Here is a 25,299-nt window from a genome sequence, read left to right on the forward strand (position 1 = left end):
TTAAATATGTATGAATGTCTTTGCATTAGATTTTAAACCAAGTGGCTTCTGCAAACAAATGATGCTAGACCTTTTTCACCTTTTTGAACATTCAATTATTATGGCTATTTTTTATAGTGGGCAAAAATCAGCATGTGAAATGAGTTGTATATCTAAATATGCAATATTCCTAAAACAGTAGCCAGATGACCTTCTGCTTCTATTGAGACTTTTCTATGTCATGAAATCATGGGAAATAGCGCAGAACAACTAAATGGCTGACAGTGTAGATTATATGACAGTGCCAACGTGACAGATGTAATCTGTGTGGATTCATAGTTACGTATTCATGACTGTGGACATTTTAAGTTTTGGTTAAGAATTAAGAATGCAATATTAGCCTTTCTTCAAATCCCAAATATTGGTATCCAGGATATGATGTCACGCTTTAGAGCTTCTGTGAAGCAGAGTGTGCTCTATTTTCTAATAATTCAGTGGCCCGGAGTCAATTATTCCACTTATACTACGGTTACCACACGTCAAGACACTGTTCAGATGTTGCGTCTCAATACATTTTTCAGGTTTTTGTCCTTAAAACACTCTTGTGTGTGGGACTAATTTTATCACGCATCTCATCCCAAGCCTCCGTTGCAAATTCCAAAATGTCATTTTAGAGCTAGTAATGGAGGCATAAGCCATTGATAGCAGACTAAATGCAGTTATTAACGCAGTTAAGAGAGAGGGAATTAGCCTACCTCAGTCTGTACATCTCCTAACAGTGTTCGGCAGCATTGTCTCTACTAATAGCGAAACTGTAAGTTTATCTACCTCCAGAACCACACCGTTATTACCTTCCTGTGAGAAATGTCATGTAGCTTTTAAGTTGCTAAACTATTTTACTGATTAATTAGTTTCTTTGCGAGTGTGTGTACTGTATGTGTGTGCGTTTGAGTGGGACAGCGGGAGAAAGAGAGTATGACCTTTCAGGACATAATAAAATGTATTTTGTAGCAAAAACCATGACAATAATTTGTTTCATTATCCTATTGCTTACTATATTATTCATAGGCTGGAGGACCTATTGAAATAACTAAAATCATTTGGCGAAGTGATATGGAACTGTAATGCCGTCAAGACCTGCCTAAAACTACTTTAGCTGTGCGTTTCCCTGAAAAAATTGTACAACTTAAAATGTTCGTCAACCAATCAGATTCGAGCATTCAACAACCCCATAGTATAAGTCAAAATACCAGACTTGGCAAGTATTCTCATCAGTCTTAAGTGAACGGAAACAGTTGAGAAAGAAATCGGATGTGTATCATTATATTGGATCCGTGCATTCCATCTTAAAGTGACAGCAACCTATTAATGACCAGTTTGGGGGGCATTGTATGAAGACATTATTATGAATGCCTGTAATGCAGTTAGTATGTCTGGATTGGTTTTGATTTAATATCTAGTCATAGATGCCAATGCTTCCCACAGGTTTGAAATATACTTGTGGTGGTAGCCGGGCGAAAAATCCTCCTATTACCCACGGCACAAAAATGGTCTACTACATGTGATAAACAAACAATGTGTGATTTTTAACAGTATTTTTATTTATTGAAATTAATTTTAATTAAATAACATATTACATTTAATTACATACTAATATTATGCATTATTATGCATTGTAAATTATGCAAAATTACAGCATTTAAATGGTTCACATTTTCCTATGTTCTCCTTGCTGTCATATAGTGTTTCTCTCAGTGAATGGGACACAGATTTTACTAGTAAAATTTATAAAATGAATAATATACGTGTCAAATAATGTTCTTAGTCTTTTCTTTCTGTGGGGGAGACTACAATAATTTACTATGAATTAAATGGAAATCAAATTAAATACAATTTATAGTGTAACCAAAATACCAATAATGCCCAAAAGAAAAAGAAAAAGCGTGTGACTTTTAATTATAAACAAGCCCGAAATACATCGGGACTCTTATTTTGAAATGTATGTACTGTTGCAGACTGATCCTTCAGATTCTTACAATCGTCTAAAACATTTTATATAAAGGCCATAAAGTAGACATTGTAATAATTCATCAACTTGAGCTCATTAGCAATCGCTTGACATAAATCTGCGCTTTTCATTGATTGAGAATCACTTTGAAGCAGTCTGAAGCGCTGTTGCACGAGCTTGTAGAACGCGCAACAGCGCCCCCTTGTGACTTTGCAAAATGCAGCGCCCATTTGAATGTTAGTGGGAGTAAACAGTTCTGACGCACACATAACGAGCCGGTACGAAACAACTAGTTAATCGATCGCGGATGGTTTCATTATCTTGCGTGGATATAAAAGTATAAGAGGATAAAAATAATAAAAGCAAAAATGTGTCTCCGAATATACTTGGGCGGCCGTTATTATACGTGGGCGGCCCGCCCAAGTAAAGTCTATGTGTGGGAAGCACTGGACGCACATATAAATCCAGAAAATACATTTTCGTTACTTGAAAGAAAATAATCGTTAACTGAAAAAAATGTAATATTTAAAAAACTAATTAAAAATATTGGGGAAAAACTATAATAGTATGCTATCTTTATACTAAAATAGCACTGATATTGAGCAAGCAGGCTCTTGCTGGTTTCAGCTTATTCCCATATCCTCAGGTTTTCTGTTTCTGTCTGTCTGTGTGCTTAAGATTGTCATTCTTAAAATGTCTCTCTGCTCAGCCATCATCCCCTCACCTGACATTCCTGTCCCACAGGTAAATGGCCTCTTTGTAGCGTACGTCTCAGAGCCGCGGTCGTGACGATGGCTTGTCTCAACAAAGCCCTTTTGTTAACACTGCACTCGGCTGGTTATGTGCAGACTAAGGCTTTTACTTCATCATGTTCCATATGTTCTGTATGCTTGGGGCTCTTTCTCACGGACAAGACGGGGTCCTGAAATATGTGTGATTCAAGGAGAGCAGATGGAATTACAGACTGTGGTGAACAAATCAACAGAGAACTCAAGCTGCTGCCTTACACAGATCCAGTTTCATTAATGTGTTTTGTCATGTAATGTAGTTCTCCTGCTCTGTATACGGCAGAAAGTCTCCACTTATCCAGTCAATCAGATCATGAGTTTGGATGAAAATAGTGATTTTTGCAACTGCACCTTTTTACGTGTAACCTCAAAATCATGCACTGTCATTATCTTGTTTTCCTCCCTCTGCAGGACAGATGGGAGTTTTAGTAATCATAAAAATGAGTGTAATTTCTGTGCCACTAGCAAACAGCATTGCAGATAATAGTTTTAGTATATTTTTTTGAAATGCTCTTCATTTATGTTTCATTATTTTGTCTGGTAATGGTGGACTAACAATCTGCAAGAGAGTCTTTCATCGGTAGTTTATGTGAGAGACAAGGAAGACTAAAAAGCCTTAATGTGTGATCACACAGCTTTGAGGAAATTCTCATTTCTTCTCAGAGACATCTGTTTCTGTTGCCCAGCATGTCATTTCACCCTCTTATTCTGCCCTGTGTCACATTAAGAGGCGATCAGTTTAGCCTGTTCACCGGCCTCCCATCAGCCTCCATTGATTTACTCTTAATAGGGTTTCTGCCCTTGACCGAATGGAGGAGAGTCGTTCAGCTAATGCCTTCACATTTTGAACGTGGCTGCGGTGTCTAGATTTCAAAGTGCCTGCCAAAGATTTTGAGTGAAAAATTTATGTTTATTAAAGTCAACATGAAACCCCATTTTACTGTGGTGTACCAGGTATGTATTCTTAATTTCAGCTGTATTCTTCATTTTCATTAAAGATAAAAAAAAAAAAGGATAATGTACATTGAAAGTAATTGTTATTATTTTGACTTTATAGGCAGATGTATGGTTTAGTTGTTCAACAACACACTTTTGAGGGAAATTAATAATTAATAAACTAAATAAAATTAATAAACATTATAAACAATAAAATCTCAGAGTGATTATACCTACAAACATAATGCACCCTTTGCACATATTCAGGGTTCTCAGAAGCGGAAGTCGCAAATATAATTTTTGCATTCCCAGTTGCTCCAATAGCAAAAGAAAAAATCCATTATGGCGTTTCCGTTACTCTCTGAAAGAGTGAAAAGTTTTTTTATTTTTTTGATTAGAAACACCCTCACAGCAGCGTTCATTCTTTTCTTTTTTCTTTTTTTTTTTTTTTTTTTGAAATGTGATTAACTGCCAAGGTAATATAACAAAGTAAAGCATTAGAAATGTGTACTAAATTTTTAAAATATTTGCGATGCTGATAATTGGAAAATGGCATCACAGCAGATCATCCACACTGTTCAATAGTTCTGCTGATGTACTGTTGGCCTTCATCCCAATGTTTTCTTTAAGAGTTTTTATTCCAGTGCATTCTGGCTACATCTGACAAGTGCACCTTCTTGATAATTTAACAGCTGCCTGATACGGCACAAAAAAGCTGCTCAATAAATCAAGCAATACATGAATAGGTAAATATGTTCTAACTTTGTAATAAAAACATGCAGGTCTCTATATATAAATTTTGTGTTTTCTAATGTTATACAGTATTTTCTATTACAAATTTTTATTATCGTTACAATTTAGGTGAACATTTTCAAAATGTCTTTTGTTAGTCCTCATTTTTATATAATTACAGCATCATTGAGACTGCATGAACTCCATAAGTTTGGCCAAATATATGTAAATGTACCATTATACATATATTTTTTTTTCCTTTATATGGAAACAACACCAAGTCTCTCCTGTGCAGGAATTATAAATTAATTATTTTTCATTTGATGATGATGATGATGATTAAAGAACTGCTTCAACAGGCTGCCACATGCACGGCACCATCTTGAATTTCAGTAAGTATTGAGCAAAAACTGTATTTTGTCATTCTGGTTTCAGAGTTCTGAGGTCTCCTTACCAAAAGGTTACTTGTTAGTGCTAAATAAATGTTAAGAAAGTTCTTGCTTTAATAAGACTACATTGAAAGCTTTGAAAAAAATAAAATGACAATAATAAAATAAATCACTGGAGTTTATTATTTTTTTCTTCAGACAGATGAAGTTGTAACCTAAACATTTTATTTGTGGATTTAACATTTGTAGCTAGGACCTGGGGGCGGGCACTAGGACCTGGGGGAGGGTGCTGCTGCTGCTGCAGAGACGCTGCTTGCACTAGTGACTGTTGATGGGTATCGCCAAAGTCCTTTTCTAGCCTCCGGGCAGCTATTTCGGGCATCCAAGACCAAGTCCTATCTATTTGAATGGGGGAATCCTGAAATGTCAAAAACTGCTTGCCAAACTCACAATTAAATAACATTTTAAATCTTACAACTGTACCACAAATGTTGTTTATTATGCTCAAATAGTGCTAAAAAAGCTTAGTTTTCCAGCTAGACCAGCCAGTGCGCATGTGCAGTCCTAAGTGCGAGTTTCAGGTTTCTGTGGGAACCAGAGCTTTAATGGCAGCTGCAGTGATGCAATGACTTTACCAATCTGCGATTGGCCCTTTTATTTAGAAGGTGGGACGCATTCTGCCATATTGCATGTTGCAGTTTCTCTCATTCATAACAGGGCTCCAGACTAACATTTGAGTGCAGTAGCACCAGTGCCACCAAGTTCTACAGATGGTGGCGCCAGCACCTGATTTGGGTCTGCTGGGGGGTGGGGCGATTTTTAAATCATGAAGGTAATTTAGTCATAAAATGACTATTATTTTGCATTAATAAGTGCAGTAACTAATAATATTACATGCTTATTTCTTGGAAATGCAAATTTGACAAAGCACTGAACTTTTATTAAAGGTGCCCAAGAATGCTTTTTCACAAGATGTAATATAAGTCTAAGGTGTCCCCTGAATGTGTCTGTGAAGTTTCAGCTCAAAATACCCCATAGATTTTTTTTAAATTATTTTTTTTAACTGCCTATTTTGGGGCATCATTAACTATGCACTGATTTTTTCAGCACACCGCCCCTTTAATTTGCGTGCTCCCTGCCACACGAGCTCTCGATTATATTACAGCACATTTACAAAGTTCACACAGCTAATATAACCCTCAAATGGATCTTTACAAGATGTTCGTCATGCATGCTGTATGTATGCTTCGAATTATGTGAGTAAAGTATTTATTTTGATGTTTAAATTTGATTCTCTATGAGTTTGAGGCTGTGCTCCATGGCTAATGGCTAATGCTACACTGTTGGAGAGATTTATAAAGAATGAAGTTGTGTTTATGAATTATACAGACTGCAAGTGTTTAAAAATGAAAATAGCGACGACTCTTGTCTCCGTGAATTCGGTAAGAAATGATGGTAACTTTAACCTCATTTAACAGTACATTAGCAACATGCTAACGAAACATTTACAATTTACAAATATCACTAAAAATATCATGCTATCATGGATCATGTCAGTTATTATCGCTCCATCTGCCATTTTCGCTGTTGTTCTTGCTTGCCTAGTCTGTTGATTCACCTGTGCAGATCCAGACGTTACTGGCTGCCCTTGTCTAATGCCTTTCATAATGTTGGGAACATGGGCTGGCATATGCAAATATTGGGGCGTACACCCCGACTGTTACGTAACAGTCGGTGTTATGTTGAGATCAGCGGGTTTTCCGGAAGTCTTTTAAACAAATGAGATTTACATAAGAAAGAGAAAGCAATGGAGTTTGAAACTCAATGTATGCCTTATCCATGTACTGAACTCTTGTTATTCAACTATGCCAAGGTAAATTCAAATTTTGAATCTAGGGCACCTTTAACAACAGTAACATGTAAAAACCTATCATTTGTATAGGGGAATTTTTTTTTAATTTTGGTCATCACATTAAAATAACGTTTAAATTGGATAATATTTAGAGCTTTGAGCTTTGCTAGAAAAAGTGTGAAGTACTTGAAAATCCTTGAAAAAAAGTGCTTGAATTTCACCCTCAAAAGTTTGTATGAACCCCCAAAAAAGAATAATGTTAAAACATTCAAACTATTTTTGCCACAATACCATGGTTACAGTTAGCGTTACATCGTTAAACCATTTGGTTACCATTAGGTTCCAGTGTGGAGCCCTGCATAAGTAAAAGGTGTGAATCGTCTTTGTATATCTATAGTGTTAGGTTTCGCCACTTTCAAGGAAAGTATGCTCACTCAGCAGCCATATTTGCAATGCCTCTGGGCAGCTATTTCAGGCATCCAAGACTAAGTCCATCTACTTGAATGGGGGAATCCTGAAATCTCAAACCTGCTTGCCGAACTCAACTGAATTGAATAACATTTTTCAAATCAGCAGCAAAATCTGACATGAACTGTCCCATAAATGTTGTTTCTTATGCTCAAATAGCGTAAAAAAAAATGCGCAAGTGCACGTCTCTTTTTCTGTATAGCAACAAGAGATTTAAACTGCAGCGGCAGTGATGCGACGACTTTATCAATCATCGATTGCCTCTTTTATTTAGAATGCGGGACTTAATCTGCCATGTTGCGTGTTGAACTTTCTCCCATTTATAAGTAAAATGAGTACATCTAAGTCTTTGGAATGGCACACCAGACGTGACCGGTGCCGATGATTACATTGTAAGCTTTTATCGGCCAATTTCAACATTGTTCCGATACTCCCATGCGTTCCTACAAATTTTATTTGATTAGTGCCCTGGAAATAGTGCCAAATAATAAATATCTCTTCATTTTACCTCATAACTTTTTTTTTGTGTGTGTGTTGTTATACATTTATCAAAATTCTTAAACTTTTTTATCCTAGATTTTCAATGTGGTCTCATAGCTGTACTGTAGTGTGACCACATTAATAGTGTTGTGCCTATAGTTGTGGTCTTTTGAATCTGGGTCATGTTAGGCCAGTCTTCTCATGAAGTGCAGCCTTGATGTATAGCTGTATAATGTTTTAAATTTCATGCATTCACTGTAAAAAGCCTTAGAACTCGCGTCCTTGTGTGATCCACCTCCTCAAAGAGTGAACGGTTTGTCCTGAGCGACTCATTGAACTTCTCTCTCTTGGTGCATCGCATTACATATAAGTTGACTGTAAGTGGATGTTATTTAATGAAAAAGCCTCCTTGTGTAATCTTAAAGTAATTCTTCCTGTATCAGTCAATATTTGTTAAAGCACGCCTATTCTCTCACGCGTGTGTGTCGCTTGTGGCTGGTGGATTAATAGCTCCGTTGTCTGTGTGTGTGTGTGTGTGTGTGTGTGTGTGTGTGTGTGTGTGTGTGTGTGTGTGTGTGTCGGCGCACACGCACGTGTGTGAGTGAGAGGTTTAGTAGTAGTTGCCAAGGATGTGAACGTGCTCCACGCATGCGTATGTTGCTTTTACTGTAAAGCACTTAACATGCATGACATGTATTCCAGAAGGCAGGCATTACCATGGCAACCCTTGTAGGTCATAAGCTGCAGGTTTGATTTGATTGGCTGAATGAAGCAAGCGCACACGGGAGAGATCAGTCAGTGGCAAGGACTGTTTATCTACAGGATGTCCTTTTGGATATACTCTACCAATCTGATTTATCTCTTCAGCTATTTTTTCTTAAGAAGCAATAAGAATTGCTCTGGCTTTTCATATTTAAACTTGCTCCACGTTCCATATTTATTTTGAGAATTGGGATTGGCTTTCATGTGTCTGAACTTCAGTACTTGATGTTGTTTTAGTTTGTGAGTTTGTGACGTCAGATAAGATCATCTTCCGATTTTTCGTATGTCTACTTGCAGTTTTCACAATAAGGGTGGGCGGCATGACCAAAATGTTATATCACAGTATGATGAGTCATTTATTTCACGGTAACAGTATATGACAATATCACAGTTTGTTTGTTTATTTATTCATTTATTTATGGTAATCCAGTGAATTAGGTACAATTGAAAGGTTTTCTATATATGTTTAGATTATTCATAACATATTTAAATATACTTTAATTCAGCAAGGATGCTGTAAGAGTAATTTTCTTTTAAATTGTTACAAAAGATTTCTGAATGAATGAACAAATGAATGTTTTCTATTTATCAAAAAATCCTGAAAAAAATTATTAAGCAACACAACTGTTTTCAGCACTGATAATAATACGAAATGTTTCTTGAGCAGCAAATCAGCACATTACAGGGTTCGACAATAAGGATTGCCCGAAGGCCCGGGGCCAGCGTGAAAGACTCTCAGGCCAGTTGATAGAACTTGTCCGATTGGGCCAGGGCTGCATCTTCACGGAAGTTAATTTGTGCATTTAGACGCAAAAGTAGACGTAGACGCAAAAGTACCCACATCTCTCAGTTTGTTACTTGCACACTGTGTGATAAGTTATGTGTGCGCATCAACACACATTCAAAACATGCACCCAGAATGCCACATCTCATAGCGTGCGAATACTCTTTCACGTCTTCATGAGCTTGCACGGACATATTCACACAAAATTATGTCAAATCGCCCGTCTTGTCGAGTATCATCATAAACATAGTTAGTTATGTCTTAAGTGAATGTAAACATGAGATGAGATGCACGTGTAACAGTGTATTGGATCCGTGCACCTCTTAAAGTTACAGCAGCCTAATATTCCTGCTGCTGTCTGTTTTTATGTTAATCAAACAAAAGACAGAAAAAATCACTCGCTGCTTTTGACTGAATAACTTTAATAAGGATTAATTTATATTTAAACAGTGAAGACTATGCAGTGATATTTTACATTTAATTACTATTTCTGTACCTGAAAATCTAGTTTAGACCAACATGAAAAACCTGAAAAGAGCTGTTTATTTCATTTTTATATGTTTGTTCTTATGTATTTATTTGTGCTATTGCTCATAATTGATTATTTGTTCTTATTTTATTACCGACTGTCTGTAACAATATTTAAAATATATGAGTTAGGCTAATATTTTTTGGTGTCATAACCTTATTTATTAAGGTTACATGGATCAAAAACATTATATATATATATATAATGAATATTCAGCTTTGCCATCACAGGAATAAATTACATTTTAAAATACATAGAAAACGGTTTTTTGAAATATTTAATATTTCACAATATTACTGTTTTGCTGTGTTTTTATCAAATAACTGTAGCCTGGGTGAGGTTCTTTCAAAAACATTTAAAAAATCTTACTGTTTTTTATTAATATATATTATACATTACCAGCAGACTCATTACTGTTGCAGATGTGCAGTTGACACTGCATGCTTGTTTTTTGCATGCAGCCTACAAGGACAACTCAATAGAAAGACTTCACATTTAATATTTTACAACTTAAGTAAAATATGATTTTTGTGCTGAAGATTCAGCAATGGCAGTGTAAAACAGTGGTGCAGACACTGTGTAATAATTGAGCTACTAGTAAAAGACATTTAAGCTAGTATTGTAAAATTAAGTGTGTCAGACATCGTACATTTGAACAATGAATGCAGCAAGTATGACTTTGAATTCATTGGCAACTGTAAACTAACCTCTTTTGCAATGTGCTTAACAAATACCCCTCATTCATAACAGTATACTGGTTGACACATTTCTACTGTCACATGGCACACATTTACACCTACTCAGTTTTTAATTCACAGTATAAAAATGGAAAATTGGTGTCATGCAGGATTTTGTTAAAAAATACTATTGAATAAAAGAATTCAACAATGTCTCCACTACATGAAAAGTGTGTCTTTTGTAATTCATTGGATAAATCTGATATGATCGCAGTGTGTGACTTTTAAATTAATAGTCACATTTTTCATTTCACATCTTGGTGTATTGAATGGCTATAAAACTTTGCAAGATTAGGGCTGGACGATTATGGCCTAAAATCAAAACCTCGATTAATTGAACATAATCATCCAGCCCAAACACAGAGAAATGATGATCTGTAGGGTTGGGTAAAAAATAATGATTTCTCAATTTTAATCAGTTTTATTGCTCTTTAATATGGCTTGACATCACTGTTGCCGCCTCAGATCAAGAGCAGCAACATGAAGCACACATGAACTGATTCTCTTCTGCTTTATTACTAGTTAAAGCACCAAGTAAACATAAATGAGAATTAGAAGGTTTGTTAAAAGATACAGTACAACTTACCAAAATCTGTATCATGTCTCATGTAATCACTTAATCCGTGTTTAACTGTGGAAATTCATCAATAAAACAACTTGTAAAGCCACTCAATGACCATAGACCATTTAACTTTATTATTATAAAAACATCCTAATTTGTGTTTGTTCACAAATCAGTTCATTTTAACCTAAAGTATTATAGTAATGTGGTACCAACTGACTCCTATAGTTTAATGCATTAGTTGAGAGATTTTTTTTCCCCGTTGAGAAAATTTGCCATGTACGTGATCAAAGACTATAGAATAACACAAGACGTGTCACTCGTATTGTTTTGAATGGGAGAAAGTGTAACGCGCAATATGGTGGAATAAGTCCCGCCTTCTAAATAAGAGCCAATCGCCGACTGGTAAAGTCATCGCGTCACTGCAGCAGCCGTTAGAAGCACTGGTTTCTATAGAAACAGTCAGACGCGCGCCTCTGAAACATGGCAGAAGAGACGCGCATTTAGGTCTGCGCATGCGCATTAGCTTGATCCAGCCTAAAAAATACATTTTTTTGTCATGATTCGAGCGTTTGGATAAAACATTTATAAGACAGCTGTTGTCAGATTTCATTGGTGATTTCAAATATGAAATGTAATCGTAAGGTTGGCGAACAGTTTTGGAGAATTTGATGTTTCCCCATTCAAAGAGATAGGGCATGATGCCCAGGATGCCCGAGTGGCGTTTCAAAGATGGCCGCCGAGTGAAATGACTTGTCTTAAAGGGACTTTGATGTGATTTATATCCTGATTAATTGATATTGATTATATTTGTAAGCTTGTGAATTGAATCACGAAATTTGTGTCAATGCCCAACGCTAATGATCTGCTTTGTTTGGGTTCACATCTGTGTGTCTTTTTTCCCCCCATCACATCATTTGCTCTATTGTAGTTTTCTTTGGGGATTTAAACTCAATGGAGCAGTCAGCCTCAGGAGTGAAGACAGGGCATGTGGGAATTTGGGCATAATGTCTTTTTTTTTTTTTTTTTTGGGTTAATCACCACCATCAAGATTTTAAGTCAAAATGTATAACGGAAAGTGTAAATGTTGGGTCCTGTAACAATCATAAATTGGCTGTTAATTGAGCTCCCAAACGAATTTGTGAAGAACTTGTGGTTAAGTATAAATGTCTCTGTGGTGCTTCACTCCACAACAGTGCTGAAGTTTAAGCATGGCTTAATGCAAAGTACTCTAGCTTCGTGTTATTTTAACATTCATAAATTTTAGCTGTTATAGGGTAGGAATTCAAGTAAGTGTGAATAATGTCAGATACAAAGACATTATTATTGGATAATATTTATCACTAATATAATATAATGTAATATATTAATAAATAATTAGTTGGTGTTAATAGAAAGTGGACTAAAGAGAATCAAAAACAATAATTATTTCGTTGTACAACATTTGTTTACACAGTTTAGCGTGAATCAATGTATGTGTATGTGTTTTAATGCTGATGCTCACAGAAGAGCGATTTCAGCTTTCAGATATCTGAATGTGTACGTATCATTTTGATGGCTTGAGCTGAACTCTGGCAGTGATAAATGTCCCATTTATGTCATTTTAAGTGCTGCTTGACTTTTCGCAGCTGGAAGGTTTCTGTTAATGAAACAAGTGTGTGGCTTGGAAAGAACAGATATTGGAATAGCTTGTGGAAATTCAGCATCTTGAGAAAACAGCATCTGTGAACAGCTAACAACGAACATGTTCTCACCTCCTAAAATCAGACCGTTAGGAATGCAATTGGTGTTAGTGGTTTTATATAATGTCGTTATTATGTTTATTAGCCTAATTGTCATTATGCTATGGTCTGTGCTTAATGTAATATTTGAGACTGTTTTTTTGCATTTGTTTTTGTAATGTTTGTCTTTAAAAGCTTGTGCTCATTTGAGCAAATCCCAGACTAAACATGCTGCTTAATGCGTCCACTGTCATTTTTGCACTGATTTTCAAATCTTTTTCATTCAAAAACATCTGAAAGGAAATGAAAATGAAAAGAAATGAAAATGATCAGGAGAGAAAGATGATTTTAGTTCAATCCTGACATGTTTTAGCTCTAATTACTGCTGTTTTATGCCATCTGCAGGTTTGTCATTTTTTTTGACATTTTTAAACAGATCCATTTCCTGGAGCCGTATTACTCTAGATCCAGTCTCAGCTTGCGCAGCTTTATTAGAGACCAGGCCAGCCCGTTTTTTACTCAAAACACACTGTTTTGCACTGCTTGATGTGTTTTTAGAGCCTTGTTTTGGGCCAGTACATTTGTTACAGGCCATTATGGATTAAAATGCAGCCAATGGTCAATAATATTGTCTCGGCTCAGCTTGGCAGCCATCCTGGGTTGGCAGCCGGTGACTGAAGAGCAAACAGTACACGCTGCAAAACTCTGCAAAACTCTGACATAATTTATGTGCATTCCCTTTGAGAATGTTGCACAATTTCTGCTCTGCCCTCAAACCACCAGTGTAATTTAATAATAATCTGTGTGAGTAATAAGCAATTATGATGTGCCCTGGCAAGACTTACTTTACGGTTCACATGCTTAAAGATCAAAAATAGCTCTGATGAGAGTGCACAAAGCTCACCAGTTTGACTACAGAAATAATTTTCTTGATCAGTGTCATGTTTTCCACTTAAAATGTCAAACATTCTTAAAACAGCATAGGTTTACTTGAAGTGCTTAATGAACTAGTTTGTATGGAAGCTTGTTTCCGCCACTAAATAAAAAAATATAAAAGGTAGGGCTGGGTATTGACAATTTTCACTATTCGATTTGATTACTGTTCACATGCTTTTGATTCGATTAGATTACGATTCGATTCGACATTGATTATTTTGGATGTAGTATTTCAGTTACAGTAAATGGCAAATTTTCTAGAGGAAAAAAATCTCAAATAATGCTGTAAACTGCACATGTAAGTCAGTTGGTACTATAATAATATTTAAGGTTATATTAACTTATTTATATACAAACACTTAAATTACACTCAATGTTTTTATTATAAATAAAGTTTAGAATTACATAATCATATTTCTACTCCAATTCGTTTAGATGAAATATAAATATTTAAATCGCGGCTGTCATAACTGATTTATTCAAACATGCATTAAATATTGAAGAACATTAAAAATGATAATGAATATGTAACGGTGCATAGCTATATTTATCAGAATGCTTTCTAGAGTACAGTTTTCTAGCTGACTAATGAGTTTATGGTCACTGAATATGTTTTTCTGAGGTAAATGTGACGTTACGTGACATTGTTTACAAGCTGTTTCATTGACGTCTTTCCGAGGTTGAAACACTGAGCTATTACACGAGACATGATATGGATTTCACTAAGTTGTACTGTATATTTTAACATACCTTCAGATTAGTGTTGTCACGGTACCAAAATTCCAGTAGTCGGTACCGATACCATGAAAATTTTATGGTTCTCGGTACCAATTTCGGTACCACAGTAAAATCTATTGGAACTATTTTACTATTTTATATAGCCTATTTTAAAAACATTAAATATGATTTGGAGTGTGTGTGTTTGTGTGTGTATATATAGGCTACCTCAATGAAATAAATTTTGAAATATAAAAAAAAAAAAAAAAAAAAAATAATTAAATGCTCAAACATCCATTGTGTACTGTTGAAAAAACCAGCATATGCTGGTAAGGTAGGTGCTGCTGGTCCATACTAGTCCTAAGCTGGTCCTGGACCAGCATAAACCAGCTCAAACCAGCATACCAGCTTCAAAACCTACTTTACCAGCATATGCTCGTTTTTTCAACAGGGGTAACAGACGTGCGTGTTTATTTTAGCTATTCGTCAGAGAAACAACACACTACAGCCTGTAAAACTATGAAATAAATATTGTTAAATAATGGTAACCTAAATAATAAGAAAGTTAAATATTATTTTAAAAAGCATTCGTTTTTTATTTCCACACAAAGACGCGTCATATATAGCCAAAGTCCCGTTATTACTTTGATATAGCCGCTTTGCGCTTTGAAAGGGATGTGGGACACGAGCAGGAATGAGACCATTTCTCTTTAATAATATCTTCGTTATCTCCTGATGTTGCAAACAACTGACACTTGTTGTAAAAGGTCTGAAGAGCGAGTTTTATCCTCTGCAGGGGCAAGACATTCAGGCTATGTTTGATTTAGCGCTGCCAGAGAAAACGAAAGTAAAAATCACCAGCGTATGAAACGCGATATATACAAATAAACTTGACGCGCCTTATAAAGTCTAATAACAAGCACAAACTCTGTTAAATAGAAACTGACGTGCAAGCAAAAAGGTTTCTGTCCTACGGTGTTTTTTTCTACTTTACCACAGTAAAGAATGCGGATAGCCTATAATAGGCCTAAATGCGAACGAAAGAAACGTTATAATCCCCTGCGTGAGTGAAGATTTGGGAAAAGAAACAGATTCCATGTTCAGTGGAATAACTAATGGAATATTGTTAAATTCTCTGCTAATCAGGTGACCAGATCGCGATTCGGAAAACAGAATACGAAGCTTAAATGTATGGACTCACGCACCTCTCTTATTCGGCATTAACCAAAATGTTTCAATGGCTGCGATGTCACATTTAATTGCTAACCTATTATTTCTTCTGTAAACAAAGCTTTGTGCTTCACTCGTGTCATATTCAAGTAAATACTGCCAACAGCCTTATCAGTGGGTACCGAATATACCCGGATTCTCGGTACTACCGGTACTACAGAAATGCTGGTATCGTCACATTTTCAAAATTTCAGTACCGACTTGGTACCGAAGTACCGGTACTTTTGACAACACTACTGCAGATGTTTAGTTATGTTTATTTCCCGCTGTAACTGGTATTAAAGCGGAGGAGAGGATGTTCACATGCGCTTCATGCTGCCGCTTCGCTTTAGCGCCTCAGTTAAAGCGATCTGTCACGTCACATTAAACTGCGCCAAAACGGTATTTATTTTTTGAATCTCATAATAAGATGGACGTCATTTGAAATCTGAGACTTTGCTTCATATCAAAAATACAAAGCACAAAGATTATTGCAATTAATTGGATGGGAGGCGCTACATATTCTAGACTAATCGATTCTTGGGATTTAAGAATCGATATCGGTTCGTAAAAATGAGAATCGATTAAAATCGAGAAATCGATATTTCTTACCCAGCCCTAATAAAAGGTAATTGCGACTTATCTCACAATTCTGACTTTTTTTCTCAGAATTGCTATATTTAAACTCGCAATTGCGAGTTATAAAGTCAGAATTGCATGATATAAAAAAAAGACTGATGAAAAAGGACTGATATTTTTTCTCAGAATTGCGAGTTTATATCTCCCAGTTTTGACTTTATAACATGCAATTGCGAGTTATAAAGTCAGAATTGTGAGATATAAACTCGATTTTTTCAATTCTGAGAAAAAACATCAGTCTTTTTTCTCACTGTTGGACACTATAACACACAATTGTGAGTTTATATCGCACAATTCGGACTTTATAAATTGCAATTCTGACTTTATTACTCGCAATTCTGACTTTATATCAGGCAATTGTGAGTTTATATCGCAGTTCTGAGAAAAAAAGTCAGAATTGTGAGGAAAAAGTCGCAGTTACCTCTTTAATTTCTATATTTCATGGCGGAAACAAGCTTCCATAAGTTTGCACATAATATATCTTAAATCCCCCCCACCCCCCCATTGGCAGCAGGTTAAAGGCTCGGTCACATTACTGAAATTTTGGTGAAAAGGTTTGTTTCTTGTCAATAGTGCAGCGATCCAAGCAGCTTTCTGTTGTCAATGTCTAATTTACATGACCAGCTTCCACCCTATTGTGAAATCTGTATTGGGAGCTATTTTTTATGCTCGCGTGAAATTCCAGATCGGATCGATTTATTTTATTACTTTTTACCTCAGTTGAAAATATACTATCGTAAGTCATTATGTGGAACCTATCTGAATTATTCCTTGAATTAAGCCTTCAAAATATGACCAAAATCATGATGGGTTGTCCTGTTTTTGTGACAGGTACAGGTCAAAGTGTCTGGATAATTTTTGGTCTCAAATTTTTATCAATTTTACTGGTAGTTCACTGTATGAAGAATTTTTGGGTATATTATGTCACAGTTTACTTTATTTTGCTATCCTCACTTGCATAAATGAACTATAGTGTCCTGCACCCACTAGTAAAAAAATATTAAAAATTATATCTAGTGTCTGAATAACAGCCTGCGATGTTTGTTATCAGATAGTTCATTGTCCGTACTAGATTTGACCAACTTACCAGTCTGTTTCATCAATGCTTGCAGCTTGAGCTCTTCTAAACTAACTGGGTAGAAGGTTGAGAGATTCTTTTTAAAATGTATTTTATGATTTATTAGTTTAAGGGAGGAAGGGAAGAATTGCTCCGAAGGTCTGTGAGAGCTGTGAAACAAAGGTGATTATATCAGAGAAGACAGATCCCTTGTAAAAAAAAAAAAAAAAAAAGCACCATTTTTCCTCACAGTAGTGCTCATTAATCATATCTCCACACCACTGGAGAATAAGAGTGAGAGAGAAACTATATAGAAGCAAGCTACATTACCTGCTAAATCCTTTTTTAGATTTTTGAAGAATCTTTGCTTTATGCCAAAAAAAAAAAAGAAGCATTAATTCTTGAAAATCCTTCAAAAATTCTTCCACTGAAACATTACAGTGAGTAAATAAGGACATGGTTTTCATTTTTGGGTGAACTGCACCTTTAAGAAAGGCATTGTTCACGTACAGTTCATTTAGAGATTCAGCTTTTTTGTCTGTTAATTGCTATATATATTTATTTGTGTGATATGTTAATGTTTGTCAATAACTGTTCTACTTGTTCATGTTCTCTGCTTCTCTTGCTCTGTTGTTCTATTTTCTGTTATTGCTTTGGCAATAGCAAGCAATTTTGTTATGCCAATAAAGCACTTGAGAACAGAGAGAAGGTCCGTCTCGACTGCATTAGCTTGTTTCAATTTGCCTCAGATTGATTCTGCTGAACATGAGGAGCAGATGAAGGTCTTCTGTTAACACCCACATTCTTAATGTTTTCATACTGTAACTTTTTGCTAGTTGTTTTTTTCATTTTCCCTCATGGTGTCGGTGTAAATATTTTATTTTAACCCAAACACTCTGACAGCCTCTCGTTTTAGATGTTGTTATTTATTAAATATATATATTTGTAGTACTGGGCGAGGTATATTGACTCATGTTTGAATTCAGTAAAACCAAATCAATAAAAAAGGCAACAGATTCACTGAATCACTTCCAGAAACATCACAGACAAGCTCTCCAACACCTTTATTTAGACATTGATCACTCATCCCTCCACGCAGTGGACTCAAACCAAAGCCACGATCTGGAAAATAGCTGTTTTTATCTGGCTGATGCATCGCTCCTTTTTTTGTTATGATCAGTGTATTATGGACAGTGTTTGTCAGCTGACACACCCTGATACCAGTGATACCATATTAATGAACGACTTGCAACATGTTGATAATAACATATGCATCTCAGTGTAAGAATTCAACTTTCTTTCTTCTGTGTCCAAAGGCCTTAATAATAATAAAAAACAAAGATATGACAAGATATGACAGTATGTAAGATAGTACAACTAGATCTCTTTTACTGAATCCAAAAGGTTTTGTTACACATAAAGGTATTTAAAAAGTGTCAAAAGGTCATTTGGTTTAACCATCCAAAGGCCAATACAGCCATTTTATTTGTGATTAAAATATCTTAAAATGTAATAAATGTATATATTATTATTCTGGCACGATTTTATAACATCATATATCAACATAATGCAAAACGGTAATATAATTATGTGTAGAAGTCATCACTTTGTTATGAGAAAAAATGTGTGGAAAAATGAATTTCATTGATGTCATTCTGAGTAACCAATATAAAGGGACAATTTTGGATCAAGTCATGCGGTCAATAGCATGTGACAGGATGTGACATCATTCAGACACCTGCAAAAGACTACATGGTCGTGAAGTAACTAAACTATTTGAAAAATTCATGTTTTCACTTACTCATACGCATGTCCAAAAACATCAGGTCATTTGGAACAACCACTATAAAATATGGAAAATGTTGTAATATTTTAAAAAATTGTACTAAATATAAATTTTTGATTGTCCTTTGGCTAGCTAGCTAGCATTGTTTGAAAATATTGTCATTCAGTATAACAAATACCACATAATCTCATTATTAAGACTTAATAAAACTTAATTATATCTCCATTGTTTTTTTTTTTACACTTTTAAAAACCTTATTCGTCAATGACCCATATACAATTGAAATCAATGGGCTTCAATATTATTTGAAGCCCATTGATTTCAACAGCATTTGGTATATATGCTTAATCCAACAACATCTAAACATTAATAAGCAAACGGTTATTAAAATGTAATTTTTTTCCCCATTTGCCCTAGACTTAAAGGCCTTTATTGGTTGTTTTGGCATTAGTGTGTGCATGTCTCTTTTTGATATCAAAACTAGAAAAAAGTGCATGTAATTTTTTTTTATTTGACCATTGAATTTTATAAAATTATTATTATTTTATTTTTTGCTGTTTTTTATTAATTATATTTTGTTGAAAAAAATAAACATACTTGTTGTTCTAGGTAAATATATATCTGCTGGACATCTTCCATCATGCCTAGTTGTTATTTCCGCTCTTTTTAAGATTTTAAGATGGCATTAAAAAAGCTTAAGAGCTGCATGTTAATCGCTGAAAGGTCGCAACCTCGATTCAAACACCCTAAATGCGAATTTTTAAATCTGTGTTGGTGGTGCCACTGACCCAGAGAGAGCAGTTGTCATGTATGAAACAGCCTTACAAACAGTCCTTTCAAGCACACTGTATCATTATTATCACTCTCAATTTATCCAAAATCATACAGCTCTAGTTTAAGACGCCTCAATACGCCTCCATTCAGTTGGTCTCCATCTTCCTGCATCTTGCTGGAAGAATGTGTATGTGGAAGAATATAGTGTGTGTGTGTGTGTGTTTAGACTTTTAAGAATACGTTTACACGACAACAGTGTACAAAAAACGGAAACATTTTTCCTTTGCATTTTAGCATACAGACAACAACGTTGTCAAAAGGAAAACAATTAAAAATTCTGTATTGTACATGCCAGGCCAATAGTTGGCGATATCACTTTGTAAAGAACGTGACGTCACCGTTTTCACAAATTTGCATTTTTGTAGTTTACACAGAGACTATAATGGCATCGTTTTCAAAGATTTGCACTTTGAAAACCATTTGCATTTTCAGGCCCACAGGACATGTCCTGTTTTCACGTACTGTCCTGGTTGTTTTTTATAAAGTGATGAAAATTGTCCTGGTTTCATTGTTTTTCATAGGGCCATTAAATTGACCGGTGTTACAAGATTTTCGGGTTCCGAAGGCGGAGCATACATTAACATAATTGAGTTTCACAGACATGCGCGATTGCACATGCAACTGAAATATTAGTTTACATTGTATCTCAAGACATTAGTGGATTATTCCATAAAGGTAACTATATTCTCAGCGTCGTGGCTGACTTATGCCTAAACTACAGTTGTTTACTTCTAGATAACAGTTTATAATGTTTTCATTAGTTTGCACGATTTGTGCAGTCGTCTGTAACTGAATAACAGATACTTTGTGTAACAGCAGAGCAACCTTCAGCTATCGTCTACAATGAGTTCAGCTCGTTGTGCTCTTCCTTTGTACCTTGCGATGTAACAGCTGATAAGCCTATATAAATTTCTTTATAACTTTCATGCTTGTTTGTTAAGCAACAAAAAACTGCTGGGAAAGATCAGCTCTACAGCAAAATATAGATGGGCAAACAAGGAGGATGAAGAGGAAAACGAGGATGAAGAAGAAAACTAAAGATATAGATATTTTTAGTTAGTTTTTGTAAGTTTGTGAGAGCTATTTTTGTTAAACTTGGATTGCTTATATAGCAGAGGTATTTTTTTTAGTTATTTATTATTTATTTATTTTTCTAATACAGAAGAGACATTATTTCTATCGTTATTTCTTTCGTTATTTTTGGAACTTGTCATAAAAAAACATGTTGAGTAACATCTGAATTTGTGTCTTTGGTTATAGATAGTATTTTGTAATAGAACAATTTTCTATCCATACAGAGGAGGCATACTTTAAATGTGCTGAAATTATAAGGCATCTTTGAGTAAACTTCGAGTATCATTTGAGTATCTCATTGCCGGGCGAGTGACCTGGTTTTCTGTAATCAAAATATGGTCACCCTAGTGTTGACGTCACATAAATGAATGGCCAAAACACATAAAAAGTTTTACGTTTTAGTAGAAAATGGTTACGTGTTAACGGTCCCTAAAACACCTCTGAAAATAACTAATGGAATTAAAATAACATTAAAATTGTAGATTTTTTTTTTTTGTGTAGTTATTACTGGATTACGTGTTCTTTGTTTTAAAGTTGAAGAGAAAAAGTCACACAGTTAATGTGTTTTCATGATGAATCGTTGTTCCTTTCAATTACACTGTATATGCAATATACCTTCACCTTTATAGGGGGGCGTGTTTTTTGTTGTTGTTTTTTTTACAACTTTTTTTTATTAAACTCATATCTAGATTGGCCTAGAATTGAATACTGTAAAATTGATCCAATGTTACACAACAGATTAAAAAAAAAAGGAAATAACTACAGGGTTTTATAAAAAATCAGTGGCATTTTCACCTCGATCCCTGTTTATTTTCAGATGTATGCGTGTTGTAGTTTTCTCAGTGGTGCTGTGGTGTCAGCGAGGTGTAATGTGGCCGTGTGGTGGTGGTGAGCGTTTAGCGGCAATGTGACAACAGTGGGGGAGGGGAGGTCATATTTAGAGCACTCAATGTGTTCACGACGCCACTGAGGACCAGGTTACAGGGTCAAATATAAACCAGATAGTTTTCCTACACTCTTTTACTTGCATCTATTCTGCTTATTTCTTGTTAAAGCTCACATAATGCATGACTTTGCTTCTCTACACAAGAGTTTTTGTCCTTGTGTCCTGACAGTTACTCTGTTTAACTTCACTGCAGACTCGCACCTGTAAAACAGAGTCTTCCAGGACACCTACAGCGTACAGCCATCTAGTGGCAGTCTAAAGAGGATAATATTCACCTCATCTTTACACCACTTTACACTCACATCCCGATCCTGTCGTGCGTGTTTGTTTCATCTCATTTTATTGACTCTTTATTCACCATATAGTGATGGTCAGAATGAATAACTTTTGATTTATGAAATTACACTTTCTTTTCCATTATGACATATTTCACCTTTCTTAGAGTACATATTTCTCTGGAAGTAATTGGCATGGCCTGGTTTTCTTTTTACATCACTGTGAGAGTTTTCTGCATTAAAAGAGAGAGATATAGCGAAAGAAAGAGGGTTATTATGATAGAGCGAAAGAAAGAGAGTATTATGGTGTGATTCAAACTTGTGTGCATTTCCTCATCTAAGCATTAGTGAAGAACATTTTAATGAAAACTTTCTTAGCCTGCCCCCTACTGTTGTCCAAGAAGTGCTTTACATCCTCTGGAGTTCAGCATTCTGTTAGTGAGAGAAAATTCACTCTAAAAGTGTGTTCATGATCAGTATTGTCTCTTAGAGCCAACTGAACATTAATTTAATTTTTATATGTTTGGAAATTCTCAAAAAACACATTTCGTTATGCCATCAGAGAATCATTAAAGGTCAAGTACTTTATGGTTCATACTGCCCCTAGTGGTGAAAGTTAACTTTAGTCAGAACAACATGCACATTCACACAAAAATGTCATCTTTTACTATTTAACTGATGTTTTAAATGAAATGCTTAATATTTTTGCCCCATGCTGTATTAACAATCAAACAGAGCCTTTTATTGTTCTGTTGCTTTTGTGAGGTGAAAGCTTCGTGCTAAATAAATCAGTTTAATTCACTTTTGGCCTCTCAGTGACGCATTCATTTCATATTTAACCCTTTAAAAAAATCAAACTGTTAATTTTATGAGTAGAAAAGATTTATCAGAACTTAAAGAAATAAATACCCAGATATTTTTTGTCAATGATAGTGAAATGGATTTGATGTCTTTGTCTTAAAAATGTTTTTGAAGCAGATTATCTACGTGTGGATCTGTAGGGCTCTTCCCTGATGTGACTATGTAGAATAGATTGACATCTGTTAATGATGTGTTGCTGCAGTTCATCAAATGACCAGTTGGTGTCTCTGTTTAGCCTTTTTTCAACTTTACTTCATGTCCACATTACAGCGTTTCAGAAGTTCTGCAGGGTTACAGACCCTGAACATTGTGTCAAGTTCATGACTTTGATATCATTTAAAAATATGTTTATGGAGCATTATTCACAGTATTTCAGATTTCTATGGAATATAAATTGAAATATGCAAACTATTACTCATTTTTAAATGAGAAACATTTGCTTTGTATAACGTTATTAATTATGGAATCTAGATCTTGTAGGTGAAGTAATATTTCACAAATAAAGTGCCTAAAGATCTTTACAAACAAATGTTTGATTGTTTTTCCATTTTGTCTCCTACAGGCTCAGAGTTGCAGTGTTAATACTGTCATCAGCACTTAAAGCACACTGAAAGAGCTCCACCCAGCAGATCACTACACACCAGACCTGTAACACACCAGCTGCCCCTCCATCATCATGATCACCTCAGAGCTGCCAGTGCTACAGTGAGTCCCTGCTTCATTTCCACTCATAGGCTGGAGTTCACTTCAGCTACAACTAAATGAAATTAAAATTATCCAATGATTTACTCGCCCTCAATGCATCCTAGGTGTATATGACAATCTTCTTTCAGAGAACCACAATCGGAGTTGTATTAAAAAATGGCTCTTCCAAGCATTGGTAGTGAATGGGGCGTTGTATTTTTAAAGGTGCCCTAGATTATGTTTTTAAAAGATGTAATATAAGTCTAAGGTGTCCCCTGAATGTGTCTGTGAAGTTTCAGCTCAAAATACCCCATAGATTTTTTTATTTATTAATTTTTTAACTGCCTATTTTGGGGCATCATTATAAACGCGCCGATTTTATGCTGCGGCCCCTTTAAATCCCGTGCTCTCCGCCCACGGAGCTCGTGCTTGCCTTTAACAGCATAAACAAAGTTCACACAGCTAATATAACCCTCAAAATGGATCTTTACAAAGTGTTCATCATGCATGCGTCGGATTATGTGAGTATTGTATACTGTTATATTGTTTACTTCTGATTTTGAATGAGTTTGATAGTGCTCCGTGGCTAACGGCTAATGCTACACTGATGGAGAGATTTATAAAGAATTTAGTTGTGTTTATGAATTATACAGACTGCAAGTGTTTAAAAATGAAAATAGCGACGGCTCTCTTGTCTCCGTGAATACAGTAATAACCGATGGTAACTTTAACCACATTTAACAGTACATTAGCAACATGCTAACGAAACATTTAGAAAGACAGTTTACAAATATCACTAAAAATATCATGTTATCATGGATCATGTCAGTTATTATTGCTCCATCTGCCATTTTTCGCTATTGTTCTTGCTTGCTTACCTAGTCTGATGATTTGGTTGTGCACATCCAGATGTTAATACTGACTGCCCTTGTCTAATGCCTTTTATAATGTTGGAAACGTGGGCTGGCATATGCAAATATTGGGGGCGTACACCCCGACTGTTACGTAACAGTCGGTGTTATGTTGAGATTCGCCTGTTCTTCGGAGGTCTTTTAAACAAATGAGATTTATATAAGGAGGAGGAAACAATGGAGTTTGAGACTCACTGTATGTCATTTCCATGTACTGAACTCTTGTTATTTAACTATGCCAAGATAAATTCAATTTTTCATTTGAGGGCACCTTTAAGCCCAAAAAAGTGCATCCATCCATCATAAAAGTAATCCACATATTTAATAAATTATTTTTAATTAATAATAAAATTAATGTTAGAATTAAGCTTGCAAAAACACTTAATAGCTGAATTTTGTGTTTAATTTACTTCATCAGATGTGGACACAAATACTATTTCATTTCATGACACAGATGTTCAGATTTCATGTGGAGCCTATGGTGTGTATTTCTCACAGGGACTCCGGTGAGTCGGGTCAGGACACAGTGAGTCTCAGTATGAGCATGAGTGAGCTGGACGACCCTGGAGATGGAAAGAACAAGAAGAAGAGAGGAAGGCCTGGCAGACCACCGGTATACCTCACATGAAACTAGACTTTTCTA

The 25,299-nt window shown here is 35.4% G+C and overlaps 1 protein-coding gene across 4 annotated transcripts in view; it reads left to right on the forward strand.

Annotated features, from left to right (window-relative positions):
- stag1a (stromal antigen 1a) overlaps positions 1-25,299 on the forward strand; it is a 59,572-nt gene that overhangs the window by 8,407 nt on the left and 25,866 nt on the right. For all 4 annotated transcript variants that reach the window (XR_007180707.1, XM_048162295.1, XM_048162296.1 and 1 more), the window contains exons 2-3: positions 23,624-23,766; positions 25,155-25,269. Coding sequence is in view for 3 of the 4 variants with exons in the window: in XM_048162295.1 (XP_048018252.1) it covers positions 23,738-23,766; positions 25,155-25,269 (144 nt within the window). In the remaining variant the exon portion in view is untranslated. The remainder of the gene's footprint in view (positions 1-23,623; positions 23,767-25,154; positions 25,270-25,299) is intronic.

This window comes from Megalobrama amblycephala, linkage group LG17 (genome assembly GCF_018812025.1).
Source record: "Megalobrama amblycephala isolate DHTTF-2021 linkage group LG17, ASM1881202v1, whole genome shotgun sequence".
Lineage (NCBI taxonomy): Eukaryota > Metazoa > Chordata > Actinopteri > Cypriniformes > Xenocyprididae > Megalobrama > Megalobrama amblycephala.